The 15,001-nt window shown below is 44.9% G+C and overlaps 1 protein-coding gene across 1 annotated transcript in view; it reads right to left on the minus strand.

Moving 5' to 3' along the window:
- The window catches only part of gaa2 (alpha glucosidase 2), a 32,928-nt gene that overhangs the window by 11,873 nt on the left and 6,054 nt on the right, over positions 1-15,001 (minus strand). Inside the window, exons 6-14 of the mRNA XM_084317965.1 lie at positions 13,048-13,144; positions 11,680-11,799; positions 10,698-10,816; positions 7,934-8,065; positions 7,247-7,357; positions 6,819-6,932; positions 5,450-5,534; positions 4,700-4,817; positions 3,647-3,780 (exon numbers count right to left, since the gene is read on the minus strand). Coding sequence (XP_084174091.1) covers positions 3,647-3,780; positions 4,700-4,817; positions 5,450-5,534; positions 6,819-6,932; positions 7,247-7,357; positions 7,934-8,065; positions 10,698-10,816; positions 11,680-11,799; positions 13,048-13,144 — 1,030 coding nt within the window. The remainder of the gene's footprint in view (positions 1-3,646; positions 3,781-4,699; positions 4,818-5,449; positions 5,535-6,818; positions 6,933-7,246; positions 7,358-7,933; positions 8,066-10,697; positions 10,817-11,679; positions 11,800-13,047; positions 13,145-15,001) is intronic.

The raw sequence follows: 15,001 nt of genomic DNA on the forward strand, positions 1-15,001 counted from the left end.
ATACCTTTATAAGGCTGAGAGGTAGTATTTCTGTACTTGGGTGTATTTGTTTATAAGACTGAGAGGTAGTATTTCTGTACTTGGGTGTATTTGTTTATAAGGCTGAGAGGTAGTATTTCTGTACTTGGGTGTATTTGTTTATAAGGCTGAGAGGTAGTATTTCTGTACTTGGCTGTATTTGTTTATAAGGCTGAGAGGTAGTATTTCTGTACTTGGCTGTATTTGTTTATAAGGCTGAGAGGTAGTATTCCTGTACTTGGTTGTATTTGTTTATAAGGCTGAGAGGTAGTATTTCTGTACTTGGTTGTATTTGTTTATAAGGCTGAGAGGTAGTATTTCTGTACTTGGCTGTATTTGTTTATAAGGCTGAGAGGTAGTATTTCTGTACTTGGCTGTATTTGTTTATAAGGCTGAGAGGTAGTATTTCTGTACTTGGCTGTATTTGTTTATAAGGCTGAGAGGTAGTATTCCTGTACTTGGTTGTATTTGTTTATAAGGCTGAGAGGTAGTATTTCTGTACTTGGCTGTATTTGTTTATAAGGCTGAGAGGTAGTATTTCTGTACTTGGCTGTATTTGTTTATAAGGCTGAGAGGTAGTATTTCTGTACTTGGTTGTATTTGTTTATAAGGCTGAGAGGTAGTATTTCTGTACTTGGCTGTATTTGTTTATAAGGCTGAGAGGTAGTATTTCTGTACTTGGCTGTATTTGTTTATAAGGCTGAGAGGTAGTATTCCTGTACTTGGCTGTATTTGCTTATACGGCTGAGAGGTAGTATTTCTGTACGTGGCTGTATTTCTTGTGTATAGGACAGTAAAGTGGAACGTCAGTTTGAACCATGAGAGGACATGAAAAGGAGGAATTGAGAAGAGACACAGAGTCAGTCTGGTGAAGAGGAAGTGTCAAAACACCACAACAGTCTAATGTCAAAACTGAAATTTGAGTTTTTTTCTTTCAAAGGCATATGATTTAAAAGGAACTCGTTGCTCACTCTTATTGATGGGATTTATTCATAGCAGTAAGTGCTGCCATGGCCACGACATGTTCCCAGTTAAAGTGGTTGCCATTCAAGTGATGAAGTTAGACTGAGTGATGAAGTTAGACTGAGTGGCACTAGCGGACTGGCCATAGGGAGCACCGGGAGTTTTCAGACTGGCATGGCCTGGCAGACTGGCATGGCTGCCCTGGCAAATGCTTTTTTACATTTTTTAATTTGTATTTGTTTGTGCCCGCAGTCAGGCCACTGAACTCCGAAGCAGGCCAGGTCAGTGTACGTGTTTCTATTTGCGCGGAGATGTGCTCTCTATATAAGTTCCGGCAAGCAGGCAAGAATGAGTTAACTTGTCATTCACAACCCAGCGCGAGGCAGTGCGCGGGCCTCGCCAATCTCAAATAAGCCTATTGATTTAAATCATGATGAGATCGACTGGCGAAACCCGGGAGATATGAGCGTTTTGGATCGCTCTCGAATGGGTGAAGACGAACGTCGGACTGAAATTGAAAGAATGAGACGAAAGCGGGGCGCAATCAGGTGTTACTACGAGAGTTTTGAATCGGATGGACATTGAAATTGACATGGAAACTCCCGAATGTTGATCACTTGAGCACTTTATTGGATGTACTGGGAGTTAAAGAAGACAGTTTGTTGGAACCTGACCGTGAAATAGAACAGCTATAACTCTGACGGATGATTTGGATGCTGATATTGAAGCCGCGGAGATGTATAAGGAACGCGTCATTATGTTGAACTGACGGCAGCAGCGCAGAGGGTGAGTGATACTAGTAATGAATCGACTAGATCACAGAGAGCGCCAGTGAAGTAGAGAAATGTAATGTAACGTGTACCGGTAAACTTCTATATAAAGGACACTTTCGTATTATGACCCGACGTTTGGACAATCCATTATTTGGAAAGTAGTTATTCTACACTTTGGTGTAGTGTATAAAACTTGTATGGTCCGTGTTTTTATTTTTTTTTATCTACTTTTTCTCCCATTTTTCAATTTTTCTCCCATCCCAATTTCGTATCGTCCAATTCAACCCTCCCCTGTCTCGAACGCTGTTTCTTGCCTCCCACAAGCCGGCTGCAATGTGGACAAAGCCATACATAGCACGAGTCCCCTCCGATACTCGAGGTAACAGCCGTCGCATCTTTTCACCTGCGCGGCTCGATCTTTCAGCGTCAGGGGTCTGGGCTTCGCTTCCTGATTCTACTGCGCAGGCGCACCAACAGACCTGTAGGCGTCGCGGTCCACAACGCCCGATCCCCACCCCTCAGTTTTCCCTCCCCCTAATACTGCCAATTGTATTAGTACGGACGACCAGCCAAACTGAAAACAATGTGGAGAGCTGGGCTCGAACCCAGCATCTCCAGCATTGGTGGTGAGTGCCTTGCCCACTGCACCACCTAGCCGCCCTTATGGTCCGTGTTTTGTGAGTGACAGCGTCGCTGTCCATGGTGCTGAAGGTCGCATTTATACTAGTGTATACAGCCTCTACAGTGGGCTGGGCCTGGCCTACCTGAGTCAAATTCCCGGTAGGAATTATGGTCCCAGTCCGCCACTGCTGAGTGATGAAGTTACACTATCGCGGTCCAGCCATAGACCAGGTTTTGACTAATGGACACGTTCCAACAAGCAATGCACTCAACCACTGCACTATAACCTCAGTGCTGAGGAGGTGGATTGGTTACGAAATACTGGGATGTTTCTGATCATCTCCAGTCAATGTGATGAACGGAATGTGATGATTATGCAATTGGGTCTGACGTCGGGTCACTGATTTCAGCATAGAATTCTGTTTTGTTCCTCTAATATGCATGTATAAGTTAACTGGTGGATTCAAATAAAGTGTGTGTGTGTGTGAGAGTTATTTAAATTTGATTTGATTTTATATGATCTAATGCATCTAGTGCTCTAATGCATCTAGTGCTCCTACACACCGTTGACCTGAAAGTGGTATTTTTCTTTGTATAAATGTGGTTAAAAGTGTTAAATAGCTCTACCTTCCCACAGCCATCACTGCTATAGAGTGTTTGGTCAGTAACACAGGTCTCTCAGTCCCTCTGCTCTACAGTAAACAGAGAATACATTTTCTGGTATCCCATTCCCACTTTATCCAATCTACATATTTAGTACTTATTTTAAGAAATCTTGCCAAGCCAAAAGTTCTTACTGTACTCAGGCTGTCAGAATGTATAGCTATTATTTCAACATGTAGACCACTTATTCTAACAATAAAATACCACTTGAGTGAGTGAGTGAGTGAGTGAGTGAGTGAGTGAGTGAGTGAGTGAGTGAGTGAGTGAGTGAGTGAGTGGGCGAGTGAGTGAGTGGGCGAGTGAGTGAGCGGGCGAGTGAGTGGGCGAGTGAGTGGGCGAGTGAGTGAGCGAGTGAGTGAGTGAGTGAGTGAGTGGGCGAGTGAGTGAGTGAGTGAGTGAGTGAGTGAGTGAGTGAGTGAGTGAGTGAGTGAGTGAGTGAGTGAGCGGGCGAGTGAAGTGGGCGAGTGAGTGAGCGGGCGAGTGAGTGAGTGAGTGAGTGAGTGAGTGAGTGAGTGAGTGAGTGGGCGGGCAGGGGAGTGAGTGAGTGAGTGAGTGAGTGAGTGAGTGAGTGAGTGAGTGAGTGAGTGAGTGAGTGAGTGAGTTCTAACCTGCTATAGAGGTATACATATCCTTCCACAGGCTCCTGTTGTCTCCCAGCCAGTGGCCAGAGTACAGACCCTGGCTGGGGAACGTAGAGCGAGAGATGACAAACGGCCTCTTCCCCAGAATACGCTTCAGAGCACTGGAGAGAAAGAGAGAATACGCTTTAGAGCACTGGAGAGAGAGAGAGGGAGAGAGAGAGAGAGAGAGAGAGAGAGAGAGAGAGAAAATACGCTTCAGAGCACTGGAGAGAGAGAGAGAGAGAGAGAGAGAGAGAGAGAGAGAGAGAGAGAGAGAGAGAGAGAGAGAGAGAGAGAAAATACGCTTCAGAGCACTGGAGAGAGAGAGAGAGAAAATACGCTTCAGAGCACTGGAGAGAGCGAGAGAGAGAATACACTTCAGAGCACTGGAGAGAGAGAGAGAGAGAATACACTTCAGAGCACTGGAGAGAGAGAGAGAGAGAGAGAGAGAGAGAGAGAGAGAGAGAGAGAGAGAGAGAGAGAGAGAGAGAGAGGAGAGAGAGAGAGAGAGAGAGAGAGAGAGAGAGAGAGAGAGAGAGAGAGAGATGAAATGAGAGACAGAGAGAGGAAATAAGAGAGAGAGACAGATGAAATAAGAAAGAGAGATACAGGGGAAATAAGAGCGAGAGAGACAGAGGAAATAAGAGAGACAGGAAATGAGAGACAGAGGAAATAAGAGAGAGAGGAAATAAGAGACAGAGGAAATGAGAGAGAGAGAGACATAGGAAATAAGAGAGAGAGAGAGAGAACGAGAGAGAGAAAGAGAAAGACTAATAAGTCTGTTTAAGTAACATGTTTACATTATTTCCAGTATATACAGTGGGAAATTATGTGTGTAATATATTTAGGGGTGAGAAAGAGAGAGAATGAGAAAAACCAAAAGAGAGAGAATGAGAGAAAAAACAAAAGGGGAAAAAACAAGAGAATGAGAGAAAAACTGAAAGAGAGAGAGAATGAGAGAGAAAAAAAAACAAGAGAATGAGAGAGAGATAGAAACACCAAAAGAGCGAGAGAGCGAGAGAGAGACACTGACTGACTGACCATGCGGTTGCCTTGGCCTCCATCAGTCCGTACAGACTGTGCATATTATAGTGTGTGGAGGTCTTCTGAATTGCCGACGCACACACAGTTTTGCCTCTCAGCAAACCCCCCAGAATACCTGCAAGGGAGACATGACATTACATTTAGTGTGTGTGTGCGTGTGTGTGCGTGTGTGTGTGTGCGTGTGTTTCCTATAAATAGACTGTGTAGTGTTCCCTATAAATAGACTGATTTGTGACGTCTCCATTATTGTGCGACAGCCCTCCACAAGTAAGATTTACTAAACTGACGTCACTGGGTCAACGTAGCACCAAGTCAGGGTTCACTGCTGACGTCACGGGGAAGTGGTTCACCAGGACAGTGAGGGCTCTCAGGGTTTTCTAACGTTTGCTTCCACTTCCCATGTTTGTGTTGCATGAAAATTTTTCCTCTTATCTAACCCTCCAGCCTGCCAGAACAAATAACCTGACAGCCTGTGGAAAGCATTGTCTGTCTGTGTGAGTGTGCATGTACAGTGTGTGTGTGTGTGTGTGTATACAGTATGTGTGTGAGTGTGTGTGTGTGAGAGAGATAGTACAGTATAAGAGTACAATGTGTGTACGTGTGTGAATACAGTATGTGTGAGTACAGTATGTGTGTGTGAGAGAGAGAGAGTACAGTAGGTGTGTGTGTGTGTGTGTGTGTGTGTGTGTACAGTATGTGTGTGTTAGTAGTACAGTATGTGTGTATCTGTGTGTGTGTGTGTTTCACCTGGTGTGTATGGAGGATTCTCCAGACTGTTTGACGGACAGCCATCGGTTGAGCCGTCCAGGAAGTTAGACGGCTCATTCATGTCCTAAAACGAGAGGTCAAAAGGTCAAAGGAAACCCTGAACATCTGATCAGAGATCACAGCATGTTGACGACCAGAACAATCAAATGCAGGATTTCACATGGACTATGAATCGAGATTGCGATTTTATTTTTATTTTTTTAATTAATTGCCCAGCCCTCCCTCTGGCCGTAGGTATAGACTGCCCACTCTAAACCCTTCCCTCTGGCCGTAGGTATAGACTGCCCACTCTACCCCTTCTCACTGGCCGTAGGTATAGACTGCCCACTCTACCCCTTCCCTCTGGCCGTAGGTATAGACTGCCCACTCTACCCCTTCCCTCTGGCCGTAGGTATAGACTGCCCACGTGCAGAAAGTCTGGTTTCAGCAAGAGCTTTGTTCCCACAGCCATACAAGCCTTAAACAGGTAACCTCTTAAGTTACGTGAACTCCGGTCTGTGGTGTATAGAGTGTCAACCCACGTCTTTGTCTCCGCTGGGTGACCCCTGTAATTAACTGCTCCTGCAAATCCTGTATTGTGTGTATAATTATGTATGTCTTATGTACACGCCTACTGTGGAAATTATTAATTTCCTCCCTATACCATTATAGTAATATCACTACAGCATATGGTTGTGTATATGGAGTATATAGTATACTAATGTACTATACTATTGTATACAATACTTGTATAATAATTTACTTAAAGTGTGTATAGTGTGTATAGTGTCTCTCGAACAGACAAACAATTTACAGTGTGTATTTTCATGTTTTCATTATTGCTTGACCTCAGGGTGACTGGTCATTAAGATTAGATTAGATTCAAATGTATTGTCATCATACAACACAAGTACAGTACAATCAAAAAAAGGTTTGGCATCCAACCGGAGTGCAAATGTAGCAGTAAAGTGCAATAGCAATACACAACGTACAGGTGATTAAGCTGGGTATAAGATATGTATAAATGTATACTACTGAGTGCTAATCAGATGTATGTACAGAGTTGTAATATTAATATGTACAGTGATACAGGTATGAAGACAGTAGGGTCGTAGTCATACTGGCCAGCAGTGTAACTAGTAAGAGTAGGTAAGGGATAAGCACAGCTATAGATATGTAAAAAGGATTATATGCAGGTATGTACAGACACAAAGATGTGGATTTATATATATATATATATATATATATATATATATATATATATATATATATATATATGGTAAGAATAAATATATGTATACAGTATATACAGCATTAATGTACATGAGTTTGATCTCCTCTTCTCAGCGTCTCACACACACACACTTACAATCCACACTCCGTCAAAAGGCACTTTGTCGTGGAACCTCTTCAGGTTGTCGTACCACCACTCGTGAGTCACATGGTCAGAGAAGTCCGGATATGCCGTCAGTCCAGGCCACACCTGGAGACAGGGAGGGAGAGACAGAGGAGAGAGTGAGAGAGAGAGAGAACTGGTAAGATACCAAACCATCTGGGTTGAACTGGCGTTACAGGCCTTTGACCTGAACCCGAGATACCCTTGAGCAAGGCACTCAACCCCGGAGCTGCTGGGTGGCTAACGTTGGAGGACCACTGGACAGCTGGACAGCTGAGCATGTGTTTGATAGGGTATTGGTGGAATAAACCCAAGTGAGCTCCGACAACCTACTCTGGTTAAACGTTTTTCTTTTCTCACAGATGTGTGTGTGTGTGTGTGTGTGTGTGTGAGAGTCTCACCTTCCCAATGAGTGTGCTTCCATCAGAGTGGTTGATGAAGACTCCTTTCTTCAGCCCTTCATCGTACGGCCAGTAGGACCCCTCAGGCTGCTCGCTGCTGATGCCGGGGTCCTGCAGACAGAGAGACGGGACAGGAGGGGAACCGTAAATTAACACATCCAAAGTCAAAACACACAAATGACAATGTACACACACACACACACACACACACACACACACACACACACACACACACACACACACACACACACACACACACACACACACACACACACACACACACACACACACACACACACACACACACACACACACACACACACACACACACACACACACACACACACACACACACACACACACACACACACACACACACACACACACACATCACTTGAGGAATGAAGAAGAGCTGGCTTGTTGACAGATTAATTACGGAGGATTTTAGAAGTTGCTCAACGGGTTTTTAATGAGCCTGAGAGTCAGAAGCTTAACCAGTGATAAACTAGGCGTTAGGTAGTTTGCTGCTGGTCGAGGCGGAAATGGGCGCGTCACACGATTGGGCACACATGTCACATGACCAGAAACATCAGTGGCCAATCAGATCGCACCAGAAACGTCAGTGGCCAATCAGATCGCAGAACTGGGTTGGTAAAAAACTAGACGCGGCCAGACTACTGTACGCACCAGGATCATGACGTAGCGCTGGTCGTGGCGGTGTAGGTCCTTGACCATGTCAGGCAGAGTGGAGAAGCTTTTGGAGTCAAAGGTGAAGTCCAGGAAACGATCCATGTAGTCGATGTCGTTCCACTGAACGTCCTGCAACACAAACACACAGACGGTTGAAACCACATGCATGTCTCGGAGCTGAGAGGCATCATAACGTCAGTACTAGGGATGCTCGATATTGGCTTTTTTACCGATACCGATATTGTCCAACTCTTAATTTCCGATACCGATATCAACCGATACCGATATATGCAGGGTTTCCCCCCCCAAAAAATGGAATGATTTTAGGTAATTAACATTACATTATGCATACTTTTGACAATAAATAAAATCAGAATTTGTTCTTACTTGCTTGCCTGGGTAAATAAAGGTTATAGAAATGTAAAAAAGATTTTTATTTGAAAACCGATACAGATATTTTCCGATATCACATTTTAATGCTGATATCGGCCGATAATATCGGTAGGCCGATAATATCGGACATCCCTAGTCAGCACACCACATACACACACCAGTGTTTCCCACACATAGGCGACCCACCACAAAAAACAAGAAGGCCCATGGCACCACCAATAGATTTCCCAAACGGATACAATAACACATTAATAATGTCTCGTCTCGTACTTTCCCCACTGCTCAGACTGTGTATATTATTCATTCCAGCTCACCACCACCACCACCACAAATAACTAAGGCTGTCAATCTATTAAAATATTCCATTTTATAAAAGCCCAACAAAAACATAACAGATGGGCAATTGGGCATACCAATTTACTAACTGTAACATTACATCATTACATAGTAATGATTACTAACACAGTAGTGTGTTGAACTTTACACTTGAACATTTATTTTTGTTTAAGCAGCCATTTAACACAAAAGGATGACCCTCATGCATTGCAATAGAATTAAAAACAAAATTACTTACAAGAAAATAATCATTTAAAACAATTAATAAAGTGTGCATGAAATAATAGGGGAAAGAAAACGCTTTTATTTATTTTTTTATATAATCAAAATAATATTATAATAAAAAGAATTAAACAGCCTGTTAATCTTGCGTCAAAATAAATAGTGCCGCTAAAATAATTTTGCGTTAACTTGTTAATAACACGATAACTTTGAGCCTTACAAGTGACCTATGAGCCTGTGGGCAACACTGCACAGATACAGTTGGCTGATGAGTGCAGACACACTCATCCGTCCGGTCGCCTTTACCTGAGGTACGCCACTATCCCTCAGACTCTTGACCTCGTCCCCTTTACCTGAGGTACGCCACTATCCCTCAGACTCTTGACCTCGTCCCCTTTACCTGAGGTACGCCACTATCCCTCAGACTCTTGACCCCGTCCCCTTTACCTGAGGTACGCCACTGTTCCTCAGACTCTTGACCCCGTCCCCTTTACCTGAGGTACACCACTACTCCTCAGACTCTTGACCCCGTCCCCTTTACCTGAGGTACACCACTACTCCTCAGACTCTTGACCACGTCCCCTTTACCTGAGGTACGCCACTATTCCTCAGACTCTTGACCTCGTCCCCTTTACCTGAGGTACGCCACTACTCCTCAGACTCTTGACCTCGTCCCCTTTACCTGAGGTACGCCACTGTTCCTCAGACTCTTGACCCCGTCCCCTTTACCTGAGGTACACCACTACTCCTCAGACTCTTGACCCCGTCCCCTTTACCTGAGGTACGCCACTGTTCCTCAGACTCTTGACCCCGTCCCCTTTACCTGAGGTACGCCACTGTTCCTCAGACTCTTGACCCCGTCCCCTTTACCTGAGGTACGCCACTATCCCTCAGACTCTTGACCTCGTCCCCTTTACCTGAGGTACGCCACTATCCCTCAGACTCTTGACCTCGTCCCCTTTACCTGAGGTACGCCACTATCCCTCAGACTCTTGACCCCGTCCCCTTTACCTGAGGTACGCCACTGTTCCTCAGACTCTTGACCCCGTCCCCTTTACCTGAGGTACACCACTACTCCTCAGACTCTTGACCCCGTCCCCTTTACCTGAGGTACACCACTACTCCTCAGACTCTTGACCACGTCCCCTTTACCTGAGGTACGCCACTATTCCTCAGACTCTTGACCTCGTCCCCTTTACCTGAGGTACGCCACTACTCCTCAGACTCTTGACCTCGTCCCCTTTACCTGAGGTACGCCACTGTTCCTCAGACTCTTGACCCCGTCCCCTTTACCTGAGGTACACCACTACTCCTCAGACTCTTGACCCCGTCCCCTTTACCTGAGGTACGCCACTGTTCCTCAGACTCTTGACCCCGTCCCCTTTACCTGAGGTACGCCACTATTCCTCAGACTCTTGACCCCGTCCCCTTTACCTGAGGTACACCACTACTCCTCAGACTCTTGACCCCGTCCCCTTTACCTGAGGTACGCCACTATTCCTCAGACTCTTGACCCCGTCCCCTTTACCTGAGGTACGCCACTGTTCCTCAGACTCTTGACCCCGTCCCCTTTACCTGAGGTACGCCACTATTCCTCAGACTCTTGACCCCGTCCCCTTTACCTGAGGTACGCCACTGTTCCTCAGACTCTTGACCCCGTCCCCTTTACCTGAGGTACGCCACTGTTCCTCAGACTCTTGACCCCGTCCCCTTTACCTGAGGTACGCCACTGTTCCTCAGACTCTTGACCCCGTCCCCTTTACCTGAGGTACGCCACTATTCCTCAGACTCTTGACCCCGTCCCCTTTACCTGAGGTACGCCACTGTTCCTCAGACTCTTGACCACGTCCCAGGTGGCGTTGCTGGAGTCGTAACCCCAGCGACAGAGGTGGTAGCCTAGAGCCCAGTAGACAGGCATGGCAGGGTAGCCTGAGAGATGACAGGACAAGGTTAGATGAATGAATGAATGAATTAATGAAAACTTTATTTAACAGATTGCAGAATGGGTACAATACAGTACGGCTCAATACACACAATTGTTAAGGGGATGCAGACCAGAGAAAGACGTTTGTCTTGTTTACATCATGGGTCCCCCATTTTCAATTCATAGTGACATTTATGACATACACAACATACATGACATAGGGACATACATGGCATACAGTTATATAGTACTGTTATATTTGTGACATATACGATATGCAAATATACAGTACTGTTACCCAGAGATCCTAACAGAAAATATATACATATGATGGGGAGGAGACTGTACATTAGGAGGGGGGGGGGGGGGTTGACCATTTGGACATTGGAGATTAGATTACATTTAAATGTATTGTCATCATACAGCACAAGTACGGTACAATGAAAAGATGTTTGGCATCTAACCAGAGTGCAAATGTAACAGTAAAGTGCAATAGTAATATATAATGTACAGGTGATTCAACTGGAGTATATATATATAAAGTAGTACTACTAAGTAATAATGCTAATCAGATGTAAGTACAGCATTATAACTAGTAAGAGTAGGTAAGATATACAGATATATGTAAAAAGGATTATATGCAGGTATATTCAGACAGATGTGAAAAACATATACAGTAAATATAAATATACATAGAATGTTTTATATGGTCTTATATTGCTTAGTGTAGTTAAAGTCTACGGATATGACAAAGGGGTTAGAAACAAAATACTTCTCTTTTATATAATATGATACAAAAGTATACATTCCGTCCTCGCGCACTACGATCTCATACGTGTCATTCACAGGCACTTCCCGACATACTGACCTATGACATCCAGGTACTGTCCAATCACTGAAGCAGGATCAGGACCCAGGAAGACGTAGAAGTCGAGGATCCCACCAATCGTGCGCCAGGTGATGGCGGGGGCGGGCTGCAGGGCCACGTCTGATGAGATAGTATTGAAAGACATTCACAGATGTTTACAGACAAGTCATGTATAACATCACACTGCTGCGAGAACAGTGAATGGTGGTGTTGTATAAAGGACTTGTGGGACATGTAGTCCACTGGGAGCTTCATAAAACTACAGAATGTTGTAAACTGTACTTTTTTATTTTTATTTGTGGTAGAGGCAATATAGCATATAATTTCAATCTATCTACACAGGGGCATTTCTGTGTGGAGTTTGTATGTTCTCCCCGTGCTCGCAAGGGTTTCCCCTCCAGAAAAAGAGATAAACCCAATGCAAAAACATGCAGATAACTAACACTATCGCCTCCCTGACGAAGACAGACAGGAGCACTTGGGTTGGTCCCTGCTGCCACCGGCCGCCGTTGGGAGGGGGGGGGGGGGGGAGGACGACGGGATGGGTCAAGCACAGAGAGGACATTTCATTGGCGATCCCGTTCCTATGTGTGTCGGCCATCTTGCATGTGTTACACGTGTCTTGCATCGCTACACGGCCACGTGAGCGGATCGGCGCGGGCGAGAAATCCGCTCTTCGCTCTTTAAAGCTTGGTCCGCTCCGCTAATCGCTCATGTTGACCCCGCCCCCAAGTCGCTCTCCGCTCGCCTTGAATCGAGCGCTCCCCGCTCCACATCGCTCGGCAGATTTTTTTTTTTTTTTTTGGAGCATGGTGTAAATTTGCTCAAACTACAACACTCTACACCCCCTGGGCCCCTTAACAATTGTTTGTATTGAGCCGCATTGTAATTGTACCCATTCTGCAATGTTAAATAACGTTGTTTATCCATTCACTAGCTCTATTAAGCGATGATAGCTAGCCTAGCCACAATGCTATGGTCGCTGCCATGGCGTCAAAACTTTTTCTAACAGGAGTGAGTGACAAAGCCTGAACAGGATATCACAGGTTCACCCTTCTCATTGGTTGAAAATGGCCTTCATGTTTGTACATCGCCATCTGTTGCTTTGGCATTGTACTACATGTATATTACATCAGTGTTAAACCACTGTGAGTGGCCTGGAGTGGATTGGAACGGAGGAGAACTCTCGCTCTGGACGTCGCGCCGACCCATTTTAAAACCCACTCCTCGCTCACGTCAAAACCGCCCGCTCCGCTCCCCGCGCCGCTCACATGCACTCACGACAATGTAGCGATGTGTGCTACAGATAAAGACGTCCTCTTCTTCCTGTGTGTAAACGTGTCGGTTCAGAGCGAGCGGCAGACTGACCCATAGCGTTGCTGTTGAGCAGGAAGAAGCCGTGAGCGTCCCCCCCCTCCTCCATGGCCAGATAGAAGGGATGGACGCCATACAGGTTGGTCAGCTCCTGCAGGACAAAGACAGGTAGACACGACCGTTAGTAGGGATCCTTAAACGTGAGGGGGGGCGGGGGCGTTCACAGATCCTTGTGTTCTCAACGAGGGCAAAGCTGTAGGGATGCTGCGAAGCTGTTTTCAGTCGTTTATTGAACATTTGCGGTGGAGAAACCAGACCAAACTAATTGTTATTCAATATACACATTTATTTAAGTGTTAAAAACATGTGTGGATCTTTAACTCTTTCTCCCGCTGTGCTCCCATTTAGTAATTTCTCCCCTTAATCTCCTGTTTTTCCCCACAAAAAGGTTTTTAATTGAGTGGTTTATCATAGTGGCATGAACTAAGTCAGGCTTTCTATGGGGGATATTATGTTGCCAAGTTGGAAGCCTCAGAAGATCTCCCTCTTTTTCACCGTCTAATGTTGGCAGGTATGATTTAGGGGCCCGACCCATAGTTTAAGAAACCCTCCAATTAGCATCAACTTCTTCTAGTCCATCAAAGACACACTGCACTCCGTACCGAGACATGACAACACATAGCAAGAGAACACCTGAAGTCGTTTTTTTAATACCTACATTATATTGCTACTGATAAAGAAGACACTATTATCTATGGATCACAACAATAGTAACAGCAATAACAGTAATACTATTGTACTGGTCAACTAGAGGAGTGTTAACATTACCATAGGAGGCACGTCTCTGGCCCACACGGTGAGTGTGTGTGTTAACATTGAATGAATGGATGAATGAATGAATGAATGAATGAATGAATGAATGAATGAATGAATTTATTCACACACACACACGATATATTACATATACATATCTTCATGTGAAAACATCATCGTCGAGATTGTGTGCGTGTGCCAGGTCTCCCAAGAAGCTATTTTTTTTGTATTTTATTTTTTTTATTATTTTTTAAACAAACATATAAACAAACATGACAACACACGATAAGATATACAAGCATTAATTGTCAGGGCACATCCAATGAGATCACATTTTAGTTAGTTGTCTTATATAAGATATACCCCTAATACCTGTTATCTAAAAAACCTACACACATATGCAAGAAGCTATTTAAAGCTTTTGGAGGGAGCCTGATACATAAATATAAACAAAATATAAACAAACTAAAACATACAACGTGGGTAGGCTTGCACACCTACCTACTAACTGACATACAACATAGATACATAAATACAGACAATTAATATACCTAAGTATGGATTCTATTTAGAGATATGATTTGAGCAGTTCCTCTTTCAGTGATTTCTTTTAAGGTTGTGATGGATTTTGACAGTTTCAGACTCTCAGATCTGTGGGCCCCTGCATGCTATGCTTAGGCTGGCAATTTTTTATTTTTTTTTAATGATCTCCCCCCCCCCCCCCTCCTTTTTCCTGGCAGCGCGGACTCTCACTGGGAGAGTGTAACGTGTGGAAGGTCACACTACCGCCCTCCAGATCCTTCCCTCGCTGTGCAGGCGCCCCGACCGAACTGTAGGAGTCGCTGTTTTACAACGACCAGGACCCACCCTCGCCGGGTTTCCCACCCGCTGACACTGCCAGTATGTGTCAGTATGGACGACCGACCAAGCCGGAGGCACCGCGGCAGCTGGATTCGATCCCTGTCTCTTCTTTTTTTGTATTATCTTTTTCCCCCTCCTTTTTCCATTTTTCTCCCATCCCAATGTTAGTCGTTATGCCAATTCCCAATCCCCTTCCTGGTTGTTGCGCACTTACACCCCCCTCCCCTACCGGGTAGCTTAGTCCTCTGCGCTACCCGGCCGCCCTTTAGGCTGGCACATTTGAGTGTTCTCCTCTTGCCAAAGATAAGATGCCTATTTTTTGTGTTGTGGATGT

Source organism: Notolepis coatsorum, assembly GCF_963971535.1.
Source record: "Notolepis coatsorum genome assembly, chromosome: 7".
Taxonomy (NCBI): Eukaryota; Metazoa; Chordata; class Actinopteri; order Aulopiformes; family Paralepididae; genus Notolepis; species Notolepis coatsorum.